The sequence below is a fragment of the Chrysochloris asiatica genome, unplaced genomic scaffold (genome assembly GCF_000296735.1).
Source record: "Chrysochloris asiatica unplaced genomic scaffold, ChrAsi1.0 scaffold00031, whole genome shotgun sequence".
In the NCBI taxonomy this organism is placed as follows: domain Eukaryota; kingdom Metazoa; phylum Chordata; class Mammalia; order Afrosoricida; family Chrysochloridae; genus Chrysochloris; species Chrysochloris asiatica.
The window spans coordinates 20,319,629-20,339,646 of NW_006408549.1; the positions used below are offsets into that span (position 1 = coordinate 20,319,629).

The following is a 20,018-nucleotide window of genomic DNA, read 5'->3' on the forward strand; positions in this document are numbered from 1 at the left end:
TACTCCATATATATATATATATATATATATATATATACACATATATAATTACTCCCTATGTATCTCTCTCTCTATATATATCTATATAGATATATCTATATGCATTCAGACCCTGTCTCCTTCTAACATACTTCTGACAAAACCCCAAGCCTACCTATATTCAATTCTCAATCTACTCCATGCCTGTACCCAGGCAGTGGAATATGCTAGAAATTTATCCACAAACTTGCTTCATGAGTAAAAACCCTGAAGAAGAGCTTAGTGATGCTGGCATACTCATTTCCCTATTGCATCCAGGCTCTCATTCTCTTAAATGATTATTTCTTTCTTCAAATGCCTTGTCCCAACTCCTTACTCTGAGGTGATGATCTATCTTATTTCCCTGAGCAAACAAACAGAAGCACTTGGAAGAGAAGTTTCATATATTCCACCGTATCTGCTAACTGCTAGCATCTGAATCTTTATACAACCGATATGAACAAGTTTTCTGTGAGCCTCAATTAATCCTTTCCTCTCTTTCCCCTACTCATGGTCATTGCTCCATATTCTGTACCTCACTGGCCTTATCAATTTCTTTCACCTCTTACCTGACAAATGCTAGAAGCACACAATTAGTCTATGCTTCTTTCTTTCATTTTCTGTCCTACATCTGCTTCTAGTTACTGCCTAACTGGTCAAATGGTCAATGTTCAGAACTCACCTTACTCAGTCTAACAGCAACGTCTGACCGAGTGGACCACTTCTTCCTTCTTTCCTTGGATCTGGGAAGCCTTCTCAGTCGGTTCTCCTACTTCCTCCTCAGCCCTTTTTCTGGTTCTTCTCATCTCCTAAACTCACACATTTCCTTCAGCCTCTCTATTCACATGTATTCCTTAAACACAGCACAGATTTCAGTAGTCTCCATATGTGGGAAACTTCCCAAATGTCCATCTCTAGTCTAGATATCCTTCAGGAAACTCATATATTCTCTTGTGAGTACGAATACGTACTCCACTTTTCCACTCGGAATCTATAGGCATCTCAAACTTAACATACCCAAACCCAAATTTTGATTCCTTCCCACCTCTAAAACCTGCTCTTTTCACAATCCTGCCCACCTTAAGAAATGGCAATTGTAACCAGAGGGCAGGTGCCACACTTGACTCTCTAACATTTTGCACATAATCTGCCAAAAAACCCCATTACTTTTCAAAATATGTCCGCAATACAAACCTCTTTTCACTATCTTCACTGCTAGAACACACCAGCACAAACCACTATAATTTCTTGTCTGGATTGCTACAAATGGTTTCCCTGTTTCTACGCTTGCTGTCCTCTGCCCCCTATTACCGTCTCTACTCTACACAGCAGCAAAGTATGTTAACACAATTTAAGTCAGGTCCGGTTATAATGTCTCTGCTCAAAACCCTCGTGGGGAACTTACTAAGGGTCTCACACAGCACCTCTCATTCTCCTACACATTCTCTCATATTTCTGCTTCTGCCATACTGAGCTTCTCATAAAACATGCACTTCCACCTCAGGAACTTTGTCCTGCTGGTTCCCATCCCTAGAATGTTCTCCAAGGTACTTGCACGACCCATCCTTTTGTTTTCTTAATGTTTCCGTTCATGTATCATTCATCAGAGAGGCCTCCTCTAACCATAGTAACCATAGTGTATAAAAGAGCAACATTCTTTCTTTCCCCCAGCATCTATTTATTATTTGTCACCCTCAAATACAATTAAGATCCCTGAGTGCAGGGCTGTGTCTATTTTATAACGGTATCATCTCCAGTGCTTACAACAGACTACACAATGATATATATAATACTCATCATAATTTTGATGTCATATGTTATTGCAGGGTTCTGACCTACAGTGACCCCATATTGGGCTTCAAAGGAGGGGCTGGTGAACTTGAACTGCCGACCTTTCAGTTCAAACCAAACCTGTATTTCAGCACATTAGCCCACAGCACCACACCAGAATTCTACAGGTAGTCAAAAAAATGCACTGTAGTTTTTTAGCCTCTTAGGCAAAATTTCATGGTTATTAAAATTTGTGTATAGTCCAAAACAAAGAATGTTTATGAGGGGGCTTCAAAAAGTTTGTGGAAAAATCAAATTAAGATATAATGGAATTTTTCCATGAACTTTTGAAGCTTCCTCATATAAATTTTTTTAAAGTCCTGTGTAAAAAATACTTCTGAAATAAGCAAAGTTTAAATAAATAAAATAACTGAGTTCAGCACTCACCATAGCGATAAAGCGACCAATGAAACAGAAGTAGGAGAGGTGATCAGGATTGATGGTTGATGCTGGATTTATCTGCAGGCAGTAGTTGTTCTTGCCAGCATACTCAAACAAACAGTACATTGGGTTCAAAACTTCATGTGAAAGCAAGAAAAACCATTCTCTATAAGAAAATAAAGTTTAAGTTTATTTAGTGTTCATAAATACACGAATTCCAACACACACCTTAAATATACATAAACAATATGTGTTTTTTAAACCTGTGTTTAAGAGCCTTTAGCAACTCTGGTGCCCAATTCCTCAATCTTTTTATTTATGTCCCTCTATGACCTAGCCCTCCCTTTAAAATAACCTGCCAGCTCCTGTGGGTAGCCAAATATTCTTCCTCACAACATCCTTCCTTCCACTTCTATACTTTAGCATGGGCGCACATAGACCCTATCTGTCTTTTCAAGTCCAGACCAAATCCCACCCCTTGGCAATATTCTAAATCCCTATGTAGCTTATTATTTAAGTCAGTTACTGAACACTCTATGGTGACAAACTTGCAATATTATTCATTTTTATGCACATATGCTGTACCATCCAGAATGTACGTTTCTCCAAGGCCAATTATCTTATCTTTATATAGTTTCTGTATACTTAGCTCTTATAGGCATTCTACACACTAGAGACAATAGATTTTAATAAATATTTGTTGGTGATACTATAGTATGCAGTACTTCTGTGATGGAAAGTTTTCACTTGATTTTGTTAGTGTATTAAAAATGGAACTAGAATTAACAAGATGAATGTGATAAGCATTGCATCACTTAAATAATGTCCACGATAGGAAATCCAACTAGATAAAGAATCAAAATTTATAAAATAAATACTTAATTTTCAAAAGGATCTCTCAAAAGTAATTTCTTCCACAGCAGGGTCCACATTCAGATCAGCAAATGAGCAAATGAGCCTTCTGTGTCTAGACGGAGCTCACATTCTCTAGTGGCTACAATCCCTCATCCTGCAGTATTTCCTGATGAGAAGGATTACTGCTCTGAGGGAAAAGGAATTCCCAGGCACATTCTCAGCATCTGTAGACCACTGGGCATGGTGAGCACTGCAGTGAAGTCACATACACTTTCCTAGGGGGAAGCAGCCAATTGCTGCCTGTGAGAAGGTAGGAATGCAGGTCAAATGTTTTTAAAGAATAGCTAGAAATTGTGAATTATAAGAATAATCTCATGAATTTTTACTGTTTAGTACTTTAAAAATGTTAATGTCACTCTGCACTCTAGATTGGTCCTGGCGGTTTGTCGGCAAATTGTTTTCTAAATCTGTACAAATACAGGAAACGGTCTGAAAAGCAGAAAGGGAGGAAACAGAAAAGTACACCCTGAACACAATCAACTGAGAAGCGATAAGCACCAAGTCATAAAATTAAATCTAGTCCCAAATAGTAGTTGAACCAAGACAAATTCCTTCTGTGGAAAAAGGCTAAAGTAAGACATGTCCCTAAGGAAGAGAACTGAGCAAATCTAGTGAGAACTTGTTTAGACCACACAAATAAATGTCCATTTGCCTCAGATCACTTCTAACTAATGGCAGCCCAGAGAACACGGAATCCACTCTAAAGAAGAATGGCTATAACCTGGGCAGCTAAACTATATCCAGATATTAGCAAAAAGGAGGAAAAACTAGTAACTATTTTTTTAAAAAAGGGCACTTTAGACAAATCTTTCTCTGTCTATACTCAAAAATAAATTGAAGAAATGCATGAGATACAACATTTATGAGACAACAGATGAGCTAGAGAGCCCAGAGAAGAAAACCACTTAAAAAGAAAGCTCACATAGAATCAGCAACATGTTGGGCAGTATTACAGTCAGTCATAGGATGATAGGCTTTGAGAACAAATCCAAACAAAATGGGAAAACACAGGCAAATGATAAAAATGATCAAGGAGACAGAGGTGACAAACATTTGAAGTTGACAAAGGAGATTCCATATACTCATGATTGATGTTCCTGAAGAAACATCAAACAAATGGAACTGAAAAAATATTCAAAGATATAATAGAAGGAAACATCCTTGAAATTAAGGAAGATCTTAATATCTTCCAAAGGTAGATATAAAACAATTAAAAATGAAATTAATGAAATTCAAGGAAGAGGTCTGTAGGAAAAACCAGAAGAAAAAAGCAAGTTTCCTACAAGGGGCTGTCCTCACACTTCATGTCAGAAGAGAAGCAATGACCATCGGGGTCTAGAGAAACAAGTGTTGTGCAAGAATATATATCTAGTGAGACTATTTATATATGAAAGCAACAGAAGCATGCTCTCAAACATGCAAAGACACCAAGGATATATTATAACTTTGAAACCTTAAATAAACATTTGATGATGAATCTAGTCATGCAATACATACAAAGAATTTAGGAATAAGAAAATTATGGCATGGAAGTACTGGCTGTACACACTATAGCCATCAAAACATAAAACTAAACACAGACAAAACAAATATGGGGTCAGGCAAGAATGCAAATGTTACGATGCCAGGCAAGAGTGTGGTGTTGTTGTTGTTGTTAAGTGCCGTCGAGTCGGGTCCGGCCCATAGCGACCCTGTACAGGGTTTCCGAGGGTGTAAATCTTTACGGGAGTAGAAAGCCTCATCTTTCTCCCGCGGAGCAGCTGGTAGTTTCGAACCGCTGACCTTAAGGTTCGCAGCCCAATTCGTAACCACTACGCTACATTATAAAGTCAGACACATGGAAAAAAAAGGGGGGGGGGAAGCAAAAGCAACAAAATAATATTTCCTCATTTCTTTTCAATGTATTGACATTTCTGAAATTGAAGTAAATCACAATAGAAGTGGTATATGGTGTTTCTTTCATTGCAGATGTTTCTTAATGATGTTTCAGATTAAGAAATATGCAACCATCATCAACATTCTGATAACCTGATAGACAGATCCGCTCCCCGCTGGGCTTGGTCCCTCATCCATTTTTGTTAGGGGCATATAAAATTTTAATTATGTAATTTAGTGTACCTGTGAAATGTGAGTTCAGTAAGAAAACTGTATAGGGTCACTATGAGTCAGAATCGAATTGATGGCAATGGGTGTCGTTTTGGTTTCTATAAAAATCAAGTTTTCACTAGGATTAATAAAAAAAACATTCAAATGGAACACAGTATCTTTGAAAAGACTTACTGAAAAGTGTTTTTGCAAAAAAGTCAATTATCAAATTAAGTTTGGTGGTTGTGGTTGTGTGCTGTTAAGTTCTGACTTACAGTGACCCTGTATAAGGTTTCTGAGGCTGTAAATCTTTTGGGGAGCAGAAAGCCTCATCTTCCTCTTGTGGAGCAGCTGGTAGATTTGAACTGCTGACGTTGCAGTTTGCAGTCTAACACATAATCCACTACGCCACGAGAGCTCCTTAAATTAAGTTTGTTGTTGTTGTTATGTGTCATCGAGTCAGTTTTTACTCTAGCGACCCTGTATAGGGTTTCCAAGGAACAGTCAGTAGGTTTGAACCAGCAAACTTGTAGTTAGCAATCCAGTACTTACCGTATTGTGCCACACCAGGACCCCAAATTAAATTTGTGTTGTTGTTGTTAAGTGCTGTCGAGTCAGCTCCAACCCACAGCAACCTTGTATAGGGCTTCCAAAGAGTGGATGGTGGGTTTGAACCAACGACTTTGTGGTTCAAACTGACCTTGCGGTCCAGTGCATTAACCTGCAATGCCACACCAGGACTTTAAGTTTAGGCAAGGCAAACATGGGGAGAAATTTAAAAAGGATTTACTTACAATGCTTTGTAAGTGTCTATGTGGTACTGTAGGATAAGGTTAGTCTGAACCACAAGGTTTGTGGTTCAAACTCACCAGCAGCTACTCGGAAACCCTATACAGGGTGGTCATGATGAGTCAGAACTTAACAACAACATTATCAATACATTTAGTGAATGAGGAATACTTAATTCTCAAAAGACTAAGACTGCTTTAGACTGGATTAACAAAACAATTATACAATCAACTCATGTTGTTACAATATTAGAAAATAAGAAGTAACATTCTGTATGCTGGTCCACTAATTATGGTATTTCCATACAAACAACTATGCAGCTGTTAAAAAAAGTGTATTAAGCTCAGTCCTGGTGTGGTGCTGTGGGTTAATGCACCACACTGCAAAGCCATTTGAACTGCAAGATCAGTGGTTCAAGCTCACCAGCTGTTCCTCAGAAACCCTATACAGGGTCACTATGGGTTGGAACCAACTTGACAGCACATAACAACAACAACAACAATAATACTAATACCAAATGAGTTTCCATAGCACAGTGGTTACGAATCAGGCTGCTAGCCTCAAGGTCTGTAGTTCGAAACTACCAGCTGTTCCGTGGGAGAAAGATGAGGCTTTCTGCTCCCGTAAAGATTTACAGCCTTGGAAACCCTGTACAGGGTCGCTATGAGTCGGAACCGACTCCACAGCCATAACCACCACCACACTAATAGAGAGAAGTCCATGAGATATAAAATGACAAAAGCTGATACATCTCATACGTACTGTATGATGAGCTTGTGTGTTTAACATACATGACGGTAAGGCAGTAAGTAGTGCTACAAAACCATATAAACATTTATTTAGCAAAAATATCAAAATGTGAAGCTATTGTTTCTCGATATATCCTCTAGGTCTATACAGTTCTGAAGGCGATGTTTGTATCTTTCTAGCCCTTCCCTGAAGAATTCTTCACTCTTTAATTTACACAACATTAAACTGGAAATTTTGGTATCTTTGTGGGACTCAAATTATGTTCCTTTTAAATGTTCTAAGAAATCTAACAAGGCAAGATCAGAGTTGTAGGGTGGATAGGATAAGATTTCCCAAGGAAATAATTATAGGCTAGTCCTTGCATCCTTGAAGAATGCCAAGATGGAAACAAACTTCCTCAGTAAAATTTTCTGGCCTTTTCCTGAAGTTTTTCCATTGAAAAACAAACAAAAAACCTTCTTTGTAATAAGCCCCTATGATCATCATCCACAATTATCCTGTGTCCTTGAAGGAAATCCATCAAGATTACCCCTTTCAAATTCCAAAAAGTACTGTGCATAACCTTCAGAGTTGCTCTATCAGCCAGAATTTAACTGGCCCACAGATCCCCTTGGAAAGTACTGTTCTTGGAAACTACTGCTCTAGGATCACATTAGTGTATCCAAGACTCATCCCAATTATGAGTCATTTCATAAAATCATCTTCATGAGCTTTAAACTTACTTAAAAGACTGACAGAAAGATCCGCTCTCTGTGTTAGCTTATCTTCGTGGAATACTTTTGGTTCCCATTGAGGTGAAAGCTTGCTGAAGTCAAAATGTTTACTTAAAATTGACAATGCCAAACCATGTGAAATCTGAACTTCATTAGCTACTGCATCGATGGTAACTCTATGGTCTTCTCTCACCAATTCCTGGGCTTCAGTCAGGGTTTCTTCATCTGTCGAGTTCGACAGTCTTGCTCTTATCTGCCTGACCTCTCTTAAAACACTTCATTTATCTAAAAACTGTTGTTTTGTGTGGGGCAGCATTAATGTAAAGTTGGTGCAAAGCTTCAGTGATTTGGAAAGATGTCCATTTGAATTTTGTTAAAAATTTGATACTAGGTTAGAACTCAAAATCATTTTTATTCCATGATGCAAACTGTATCTTTTATTGGAAAGGCAACTTAATGACCCTAATACAAATGTATTACTGAGACAACCTGCCAGAACTCACCACTGACTGCAGAGGCAGATTTGGTATGAAGTCATGCATATACGAGGAACCGTCAAACAGTTTGTGGAAACATTTATTATTTTTTATTTCTATTTTTTCACAAACTTTTGAAGCCCTCTTGTATGAACTGGAACCACAGTAGCAATACTTTCTGACTTACCCTAGTGTATGTATGTGTGTATGCACATACAGAGAAAATGTTCAAAAGGACCGCCAAGGTAAGAAATAACACCTACTTCTAGAAGTATGGAGATATTTTAATTTTTGTTCTTAAAAATAATTCTGCTTGCTACTGGCAAAATATAATCCAGTGTACTTATACCTTTTCAGGAATACATCTACTGTATACTCATTCCACAGCACCTATATATGTTTTTTATTTTACCTTGCTAAACCACCATAATCAAGTCCTTCTTCTCCTCGAAATATTACATATAATCGCCTCCTCAAGTCATAGGGTTTTAATGCCATAATCTATAAAAAAAAAAAAAAAAAAAAGTGTTTATAAAATTTAAGTGCATTCAAAAGTGAGTTTAAAATTCATCTGTATTTTCAAAGTTACAAATGTCCTTATCTTGTACCACAAAGCTCAAGATATCAATTGATGTGTTCCATAAACTACTTAAAACCCACCTATTCTATTAATCTTTCTCTGATTCACTTTCACATAGTCTCTTCCCTTCTCTTAGCATTAACCAGTATTCCCATGTATGATTGGTGGCAAGAGAGGAAAACGTTTGGCATAGATATCTTCCAGAGTTAGAAAATAACCACCTTTTCAGTCCTCTGCAAATAGTACCATGATCCTTTTTTTCACAAAGTGACTTGTAAAATTTTCTAACTAGTGATACTTAGGAGTCCTGGGTGTAGCACTGTACAATAAGCAGTACACCACTAGACTGCAATGTCAGTTTGAACGAAAAGGCCAGTGGTTCAAGCTGACCAGCAGTGTCTCAGAAACGCTACACACGAACACAGGGTCATTATGAATCGGAACCAACTCAAAACACTTAACAAGTGATACTTATGAGAGGCAAAAGATACTGTGCTGTGTCCTGTTTATAACACAGATTCCCACTTCTCAGTAAAAAAGGGATTCAGTTAAACAAAAAACAATTTATAAAATACTGAATATATATATATATATACATATTTTATTCTAAACATTACCTATACAAACTGTTAGAAATTTTGAGTAACTTACGTCCGGGTTACTAGTAAGTATGCATTTTAGATAAAAATGCATTCTTTTCACCACACATACACCAAAACCAAAGCTACACCGCTTCAGAGCACAGTTCACCAGGAAGGCTCTGACACAGGGGTAATCAATCATAGCTCAGACTGACACTTCGGAAACACCAAGGCATGGCTCATGCTGGTGTCAAAACAACAAGCAAAATAAAGTCCATCATGACTTCAGATGTAATACTAAAATACACCTGAAACAGAGCATGGAACAAGCTAATCCATTTGACACTTATTTTGCTAAGAATGCATGGGTTTTGACCACAGCTACATGGTATTCTGCCCAAAGTTCAACCTTTAGTACAGCTGAGCTAGGATGTGAATGTCTCTGACTCCAGAGTACTAATCCATTCTGCATAGGTAAAAGTTTCTGTGTCCTTGGTATATATAGGCAACTTCAATTCATCATTTTAATAGTTTTGAGTAGAAGAGAACAGGAAAGATCTTCCACTTCTTCAGAAAAAAAGCACACACAAAAAACAGACAACATTCAGATTTGTTATCTTTAGATTGCTGTTACTATACTAAGTGCTGTGGAGTCAGTTCCAACACACAGTAAGCCTGAATAAGGATGGAGAGATGGGACTGGTAGGTTGGAACCATTGACCTTGCAGTTAGCAGCCCAGAATGACACCAGGACTCCTATCTTATGGGAGTAACAGTGATAAATCAGTATTTCCTCCTCTTAAGAAACTTAATATTCTAGTAAAAAGACAGAGCAAACAAATATTATGTCAGGTGGTGATTCATATTACAAAGTACTATAAATGTTTAGACAAAACAAGACTGAGAAGGAGGTGAGCAGGGACTTAAGATTTCACACAGTGGAAAATACTCCATGTAAGCAGTCTACTTTATCAATGACATTTACACAGACACCGAAAGGAGTTGAGAATTAACATCAGAGTTATAAAGAAACTTTCATATGGAATGCAGCATCTACCAATTCTATTTTAATTTGGTTGTTGTTGTTGTTAAGTGACGTTGAGTCAATTCCGACCCACAGTGACCCTGTACAGGGTTTTCAAGGAGCAGCTGGTGAGCTTGAACCACCGACCTTGTAGTTCAAACGGCTTTGCAGTCTGGCACATAAACCCACAGGGCCACACCAGGACTCCGTATAATTTGGTAGTGACTATCAAAACATTTTTTGTTCGAGTTACTAAATTTTTAGGAAAATTAACTGTCAAAATGGATTAACTAGTTCCAAACTCTGCTGACACTTTACATTAGTAACTATATATCTGAATTCATGGTAGAACTAACATGTCTCGCAGATAAAGATGAATATTTAATATTCAGTATGAAATTGAGTCCACCAGAGTCCTACACATAACCAGTGGAAAGTAAAAGTAATGGATTATCTTTACTTGTAAAATGGAGATAATGACAAGAGCAATCTCAAAGGGGCTCTGTGAGGATGAGTTAAATGAAATAAGACATAGAAACTGTCAGTGCCAAGCACATGGTAATCACTCAATACAAGATGCTTATATTACTACTGTTATTATAGTAGGGTCTCAGTAAGGACAGCCATTCTTACAGTTGTATTGTGAATGACTTAAAACTTTTCAAATTCTAACTCCCTTAAGACACACAGAATACAAGGAGACAGATCAAACTGGCACATTCTCGTAACACTTGCTTACCTGTTGGAAGGAATCTTCAAACAATGTCTGCCTGGACACATTGATCTTCACATGACTGGGTAGTGCATTAGACTAGAAAGAAGAATATCACAGTATCATGTGAGTCACCGTATCTGTGCTGTGTACAGATAAGACTAGATGATTATGAATAGAAGATTTATTTACCACTGTAGTACCTGGCACAAATAACGGAAGTGAGCAAGTTTCCACCTAAAGCTGCGTTCATAAGCGATCTGTGGACCACCTTTAGTTCTATGGAGAAACAAAAATAAGCTATATTATGATTTTATAATAAAGTACAATATTCATATTCAATATGAAATTTAGTGTTAAAAATAATCACTGGGGAGTTATCTGCTGGCAGAAAGTGAAGATTCATTTAGTGGGGCAACAGAAACTCGAGCAAGCAAGAACATTACAGCAACAGGAAAATGCATCCGCACTCCCAAACCCAGAGAAAACCTGTATTTAGGGATCTTTGTGAAGTAGGTAGTTAATTGAAATGGTAAAGCTCACTACTGATTAATAACAAAACAAAACAATACAAAACCTTTGATAATTCTAATCTAAGGAAGACAGGAGAAGACACATGTAAAGAAATTCTAGTACATCTTAAAACCTACCCTGACACTGAAATAAATTCTGCTGGTGATATAGTAAACAAAGCGAAGTCAAATCCCTAGGAAAATGTTACATGTGGGTCCCATGGTTCAGCTGGTAAGAGGGAAGAGGCAGAGTAGCTGGCATGTAGGAATATTGGTTTTATGAACTGTTTGATTCACACTGAAACTTCTGGACCTCTTGCCTAGGGAAGCAAAGACCTTAGATGGAAGCTGCCTCAGGTGTATATAGTGAAGTGGACAGTGAAGTTAGGACAAAGATGAGGCTGAAGAGAATAGAGGATCAAGTCTTTCTTATAAGACCTTGTAGGCCACTGTAAGGACTTTGTTTTTAATTCTGATAGAAATGAAAGCCACTGAAATGTTTTATGCAGGGGAATGAGTTTAAGAAATTAGTCTCACTGTTGTATGGGGCCCAGGTAGAAAACAACAGCAAGAGTGGTGGAGGACTATGGCACCACTCCCGGAGAGAAACTTTACAGAGTGGGTGAAAGTGGTAGCTGCGGATGTCGTGGGACGTAACTGGATTCTGGATATAGTCTGAAATTGAGGTAACTACAACTCTTCAAGTGTTGTATATGAAGTGAGGGAGGAAGTACTCAAGGACGACTCTAAGATTTCTGGCTGATGCACACGTAAGAACAGAGTTACCATTAACTAAGACAGAGACTGTTATTGGCGAATAGGTTTTATGAGGACCATCAGGAAGGAGCTCTCCTTTGACATCCAAATAGAGATGTCAAGTAAGCAGCTGGATATACAAAGCAAGGTTTTGAGAGAGATGTCTGAGCTAGAGATATAACTTCTAGAGTCTTAAGGATATAGATATTTTGTTGAAAGCATGACACTACGTAAGATTCCCCAAGAGAGTGAAAAGAAAAAGTAAGCACAGCTCTGGGTACTTCAATGCTGAGACTAAGGACAAAAAGACTCAACAAATGGGGTGGGGGGAAAGACCAATAATACATCAGAAGAAAAACTCAAGAAAGTGAGGTACTCTGGACTACTTTGACACAAGAGATGGATTTCTTTTGTCAAATGCTCTTGCTAAGTCCAATGGCCAGAATTCACTAGGTCACTGGTGGTTCAGTGGAGCTTCTTGGAGTCAGTTTAAGAGAGAAACTAGAAATAATGCAGAAGGACATTTCTTTCAAGTCATTTTCCTATAAAGGGCAGCATACAAACAATGGTCATGGTCAGCAGTTACTTTAAAACAAAGATGAGAATGTAAGGGGACATAGAAATGAGATTAATGGAACCACCAGAGTGGAGGAAATATTGTGAAGAAGGTAACCAATGTCATTGAACAACTCCTGAAGAAACTGTTGAATGTGAGCCTAAACTGCTGTGTAAAAGTTCACCAAAAACACTTTAACAAAAGAGTAAGGAAGGAATGAGGTCATTGAATGAATCTGTAAAGTCAATCATTATTTTCTCTGCTTTGTCGTCTAGGGGAAGTAACAGCATTTTTGTATGCTAATGAGTATAATTCAATAAAGAAAGAGAAACTGTTGATACAGGATGTTGTTGTGGCTGTTAAGTGCTGTCGAATCGGTTCTGACTCATAATGACCCTGTGTAGAGTTTCCGAGACTGTAAATCTCCATGGCAGCAGAAAGCCTCCCCAGAGCTGCTGGAAGACTTGAACTTTGGACACTGTGGTTTGTGATCCAGGGCTTACTTAACAGAGCCACCATGCTTCCTGATACAGGATGTTGTTGTTAAGTGCCGTCAAGTTGATTCCAACCCATAGTGACGCTGTATAGGGTTTCCAAGGAGTGGGTGGTGAGCTTGAATTGCTGACAATGAGGGTCAAGTGACTTTGCAGTCCAGCACATTTACCCACAGCACCACACCAGGACTCCATAGAAAGGTAATAATTACCGGAACAATTAAGTAGGTAAACGAGAACTATCTAGTGTGGTAGTTGAGGGACTGGCCTTTTTTTTTTTTTTAAGGTTTTTATTGTGGATTGAGTGAAATTTTATAAGGCAGATCATCAGTTTTACATTCAATATATCATATCATACACCTTGTTTCATTACAATGATTATAATCCCTTCCATGTACCATCAGTTAACAGCATTTCTCTCTATTCACTTTCTCTCTCTCTCTCTCTCTCTCTCTTTTTTTTAAAAAGACACTCATGCATATATAATAATTGACATCACCAAAGGGCACATTCTGCAAGTCTGCCTCCTGGCCGCCAGCTCTTAGTCCCTCTCTTCCCATGAATCTAGAGTCCTCAGCTGCTCTCTCTCTCCATGTCCTCATTTCTGCCTCCATTTCTGGTGTCGTTGCTTCTCTGGATAAGGTCTCTCATTCTGCTTGTGCTCTTTCCCTTGATGATCCTAGGATCCTCTGTTTCTGGACTGTAAGATTAATCACTCCCCTGTTTTTGTTACAAAACTTCTACCTTTACAATTGTGACAGTTGCAATTAGTCGTGATAACAATTACTCACTATTAAATCCTAAGAATCTTATCCCCCATCTCTTTTCACCAGATCCATCTAGACAAGATGAACTATTCAGTGGGAACTCTTTCTTTCCCCACATACTCTTCAACTAAACTCCCCCTTGAAACCATGTAAGCCAGTTACTTCATGCCTTTATCACCCCCTCATTTTAGGTAGCCAATGTCTAAGCTGCCTCTATCTATCTACTCTGTGTACAGAGGGGATAGCATTGATACTTCATGTGAAGACTCCTTCCCTCTCTGTTGGTATTTAGAGTTACTACTGGTAGAGTAGTGGTTATGAATCGGGCTGGGAACTGCAAGGTCAGGAGTTCGAAACTACCAGATGTTCCATGGGAGAAAGATAAGGCTTTCTGCTTCTGTAAATATTTACAGCCTCAGAAACCCTGTACAGGGTCGCTATGAGTCGGAACCGACTCCATGGCATATAACAACAACCTCCATGAGTATAGGTCAAATTCATCAAAGGATTGGCCTTTAACAGAAAACATTACAGTTCAACAATAACAACAGGAGAGAAGACAGATGTTGGTAAGAGCACAGATGTGATGGTGGGAATTTTCAAAAGATCTTTCATGATTGTGTCTATTTTCTTAGTGAAACAAAGATAACATGTTCAAGAATAAGGAGTGGAGGTGTGCTTATTTAAGATATCTGGTAAAAGGAGCCCCGGTGACATAGTGGGTTAAGCAATAATAGGATGTTAATTATAAGGGTGGTGGTTAAAACCCATCAGCCACTCCATGGGAGAATAAGCCTGTGTATGTTTTCTGGAAATCTGGAACTATCTCCTTCTCTGATGCTATAGTAGTTTGACACAGCTGCCAAGAGCACAGCCTCTGAAGAGACTGCCTTGCTCTGAAATCCAGCTCTATCACTAGCCAGTCTAATTCTACCAGTTACTTACATTCTCTACAAGTCAGTTTTCACCAGGAAAAGGGAAGAAATAACAGTACCTACACCTCATGGGAGTCCTGGTGTGACACTGTAAGCACTGAACTGGTAATCACAAGGTCAGCAGTTCAAACCTAACAGCTGCTCCTTGGAAACACTGCACAGGGTCACTATGAATCAGAACCAACAACATTACCTCCAAGGGGTTTTGGAAAGATAAAATGAACTAATATATGCAAAGTGCTTAGAACAATCCTAGGCATATAGGAGCCATTATGTGAGTGTTTGCTGTTGTTATTACTAAGAAATTATATGCCTCAAATTTAGTTTTTGATAAGGGAGATATCCGCAAGGTTTTCAGGAGTCTAAACGTAAACTTTGTCGCTAAACTAGAGAATGAACTTCATGTCCTCATTAGACAGCAGGGTAAGCAGAATTTCAGCTTTTCACTTACACAGATGACTTCCCATTTCTAGGATCTTTGAATGTTGTTGTTCTAGTGTTATGGTCAACAAAGTACCTAACTCCTTCTCGAGTATATCGGATTTCCCAGCCTTCTGGCAGCGGCTCTTCATTCTGTAGGCTAAAATGATAAAAAATTAAAATCAGACAGTAAACCTTTTCTAGGCCCTGAAAGCACCATTTAACTCTAGCTACAGACACATGCAAGGTGATTTAAGTAAGGCTGCATTGCATACGTACCCTTGAGTTCTTGGATCTTCCCACTGAGTTGTTTTTGTGTTATGATTCACAAAGTAAACCCTGTCTGTAGAATCTACTCTTTTTTCTAAAAAAGAAAATGAGCACAGCATTTAATAATTACTTGATTTTTATACCTTGCAGATATTTTAACAACAATATATTAACTTACCCCAGCCTGGTGGCAAAGGCCCATATGGGTCGTTTTCTGCAGCTAACATTGAAGCCTGATTGAAGGGGTTTTGGGAAGAAAAAATCCACAAAACTATTTTAATATAAGATACACTCAGCACCTGGCAGAATCAATTTTATAAATCTCTAAAAAACATGGTAAAAGGCACAAGGGAACAATAATCTCTAGATATGAAAGCAGTAAAAATGTCATGATGTAAGAGGAATCAATCAAATGATACGAAGTTTTTATAAAATGACTTAGAAAAAAATATACTGAAATCAATCTTTGAATCTCCTGTTGCTGTTAGGTGCCATGCACTCAGTTCCAACTGCTAGTGGCCCTCAGCACAGCAGAACAAAGACTGCCAGGGCTGTGCACCCTCACAACTCACAACTGTGCTTACGTCTGATCCTCTACTGCTGCCAGCTAGTGCTTCCATCATCCAGACTGTCAAGATCAGATGGAAGAAGGGGATACAGAAATTAAGGTGTTTTATTTGTTTAAAAATAGAACAACTTTAGCAGTGTTCTTTCAAATAAATAAAGCCTTTTATTAAAATCAGTATGAATATTCATCTCCAGTATTATGTTTATACAAATAAACTTATAAAAATCTTAATTTCAGTATCTTTTACATATTCATATATACATAAAAATCTTGTACCTTTTAATAAAACCTAGAAATAGATTCTGAAGAAAATATAGACATTCTATCAACAATTTTTATTAAAGAATGACAAACATTAAAAAAAAATCATTACTTAAAAAATCATTTCTTAGTGGTAAAGGTCACACATCCTGATATTTTATAACCTTGTAATGGATAAATCAAACTGTATTTTTGAGAGCCATTTCCACTCCTTCCTTGATAACCACACCACTATTCTGCTTGAGGTAGCAATGTATCCACCACCAAGCCTCCCTTGTGACTGAGACAGTAGAGTGACTAGTTGTGGCCAAAGTGGTATAGACAAAAGTTCTCTAGTGAGGACATCCCTTCCCAAGGAAACGAAGGCATAAGTGTATTAAGAAAACTTTGTCTTTTGTTTTCTCTTACTTCTTTTCTTGCCTGTACTGCAGTAGTGAAGTCCACGATCAAGTACAGGCATGAGATACACCAGGGGCAAGACAGAAAAAGGGTAAAAATAACCTGGTACTTGATGGCACTACTGATTCAATAAAATATTAGCCTGGACACTTAGGCAGGTTCAGTGTTGTAGTGTTGTGTGAGGAAACTAAACCTCAATCCACTTATGACTTTTTAAGTACGATATTTACAAGAGAATACACTTCTGATACACATCTTTTACCGCATTCAGTCCTGTCTGTTTCCTCAAAGTTTTCATATGCATAGATAGATCTAACCAAAATAAAATAAACAGACACACCACAGAATTTCTTGTTTAATATCTACATAAAGCTAGATTATGGAATGTTACCATATGTGTATTAAATGGTAAGAGTTGTTTTCAAGTGCTTTGAGTCAGTTTCAACTCAAAGAGGCCCTGTATAAGGTTTCTGAGGAGTGGAAAAGCCAGCAATTGGTGGTAGTGAGGGACGCTGTAAATAAGGAAGACCGTACAAGAATTGATGCATTTGAGTTATGGTGTCGGAGGAGAATATTCAAAGTGCCATGGGTTGCCCATAAAACCAACAGATCTGTGTTGGAAGAAGTACAGCCAGAGTGCTCCTTGGAGGTCAAGATGGCCAAACTTCATCTCTCATACTTCAGACATATTGTCAGGAGGGACCAGTCGCTAGAGAAGTATATCATGTTTGGTAAAGTGGAGGGTCAGAAAAAAAGAGGAAGACCCCCCCAGAGAGATGGATTGGCCACATGGCAGCATCAATGGACTCAAACATGGGAACAATAGTGAGGTTGGCTCAGGATCGGGCAGTGTTCGTTCTGCTGTGCACAGGGTCACTAAGAGTCGGTACCGACTCGATGGCACCTAACAACAACAACAAGAGATGCTATGGAAGCTGGGTCACTCCACTCCCACCCATTAGGAACTTTGTATTTAACCTTGGAAGAAAATGGAATTCAGAGAGGTACTTGAGGCAGGATTTTGAAGAAATTATTTACATTTTCTTTAAAAATCTCTTTGCTGTTTCATTTCTTTCTTGTATCCTCTACATTTTGGGTTCCTATAAGTTCCTCAAAACACTATCCAGAGATGCCAGTACTGTTCTACCTCCTGGAATAAATCCATTTAATAGATCCCCTACCCGCAAATCCTAGTGTGGCACTCAACCAGAAGGTCAGGTTGAACAGAAAGGTCGGCAGTTCAAACCCATCAGCCCCTTCTCGGAAACCTCGTACAAGGTCTCTCTGAGTTGGAACTGACTCGAAGCACTTGAAAACAACCATTTCCATTTAATAGATCCTCTACCCCCACTTGAAGTACTGGTATGGTTCTGTAGGATAAGCACTAGACCTCAAGGTCAGCTTGAATAGCAAGGTCAGTGGTTCGAACTCACCAGCTGGGCCTCGGAAAACCTGTACAGCTTCACTATGAGATGGAACTGACACGATGGTACTTAATAACAACTATGGCCACTTGACTTACGGAGGTTTTCTTTTGAAAAGCAACATATCACCAACTGTTTGAGTTTTTAGACTGCGTGAGATCTTTTAGACAAAACAATCTCCAATCATCTTTTGTGAGTCAAAACAGATTGAAGTGTTGTTTCTCAGAAGCTGTGGTGGAATAAGAATAACTAAGAGGTCGTAAGACTGGCCCTTAAGTAAAATCATGAGACAGTGGATTTTGTTTAAAGCACACAAAGTGATTATAATTAAAGGAGGAGTATGGAGACTTGGCAAGATATATTATTAAGAAACTGCATTTAAGAAACTATCTTCAATTAGGAGATATAACTGAGGAGTAATCCATTAGAACATTTATTAAAATTTTGGAAGTACTTGTATATATATGTCAGAAAACAAATTTATTAAAGATTAACTAAAAAGTATCTGCAATGTAGTCTATAATATTAATAACAAAAACCAAAACACTAAAGCAGAAAAGGGAGGGCAAATGTGCAGACATAATTTGTTGATTACCGAATAGAGGTATCGTTGGTTGAACTGTTGCATAGCTCCCTGCAATTGGTTCCGCTGAGACTGCCACTGTTCAAAGTTTCGAACAGACTCCATGGTCGGCCGCTGCCATGTTGTTGTTCTAGTGTTATGATCCACATAGTAAACTCTTCCACGATCATCAACCCTTCTCTCCCAACTATCAAGATGAAAATAAACAAAAAAAAAATTACATATATCAATCAATAAGAAACTAAAATGTATTTATTAATTTCATTCAAGCTAAAAATCTCAAGTCCAAGACATGATAAAATAACTTAAAAGAGTACAAATACCAACATTCAGAATGACTCTGATCATCTTAAGTTGCAGTTTACATGTTCTCAGCTGAACTACCTTGCCATTCCAGTACCACAGAAGAACAGGCCAGTGTCAGTCTCACTACTCTTTCTCATTAACTATTTAATGAACTCTTTATGTGTATTTAGCAATCTACCCCTACACCCACTGCGTTAAGCTCAGAATTTTAACTTTTTTTTTTTAATTTGAAACTTATTTATGTACTGTTACACTGCTAATCTAGTGACCTCATTTCAGCTATCGTACCTCTTTGGCATGGCATAAAGTTGAACCTATCTACTTTTTCTGCCTCATTTCTTATGATACCCTTTACAAGGGCTCCATATGTGAGCCAAACCAACAACTGCTAGTGCCAAATGTATCGTGTGTCTCTTCCCAAAATAGCTTTGTTTTAGTTCCTTCAGAATAGAATCCCTTCCTTATTTCTCTACCAACCACCATTTCACCCATCCTACAAGGCTCATTTCAACTCCCATCTCTTCCAGGCATCTAAAACACATTTATCCATTAAAACAATTTTTGTCATTAATTTATACAATGAACTAAATAATCCTTTCTGCAAATAATTCTAAATTTTTCCTGAAAACTTATTACTGGAAGTATAAAAGGATCATAAAGAGCATATGGTAATATAAGACCAAGAGTATAAGACCATTAAGCTCTAATAAAGATAAAATTAAAGTTAGCCCCTATCTACTATTTTGACAACAGCAATCATGAAATAAAACCCTATATTATGACACAGATTTCTCAGAAGTACAATTAAGTGTTCTGGAATACTCATACTTCTCAATGTTGTCCATAGCTTGTCATGATCCACACAATCGAAAGCCTTCACGTAGTCAATAAAGCATAGGTAAACATCCTTCTG

General features: G+C 38.0%; 1 protein-coding gene across 1 annotated transcript in view; it reads right to left on the reverse strand.

The window, feature by feature from the left end:
• WWP1 (WW domain containing E3 ubiquitin protein ligase 1) overlaps positions 1 to 20,018 on the reverse strand; it is a 118,514-nt gene that overhangs the window by 37,259 nt on the left and 61,237 nt on the right. The window contains exons 9-16 of the mRNA XM_006859263.1: positions 18,812 to 18,986; positions 15,743 to 15,797; positions 15,574 to 15,658; positions 15,326 to 15,454; positions 11,058 to 11,133; positions 10,882 to 10,953; positions 8,370 to 8,458; positions 2,236 to 2,395 (exon numbers count right to left, since the gene is read on the reverse strand). Coding sequence (XP_006859325.1) covers positions 2,236 to 2,395; positions 8,370 to 8,458; positions 10,882 to 10,953; positions 11,058 to 11,133; positions 15,326 to 15,454; positions 15,574 to 15,658; positions 15,743 to 15,797; positions 18,812 to 18,986 — 841 coding nt within the window. The remainder of the gene's footprint in view (positions 1 to 2,235; positions 2,396 to 8,369; positions 8,459 to 10,881; positions 10,954 to 11,057; positions 11,134 to 15,325; positions 15,455 to 15,573; positions 15,659 to 15,742; positions 15,798 to 18,811; positions 18,987 to 20,018) is intronic.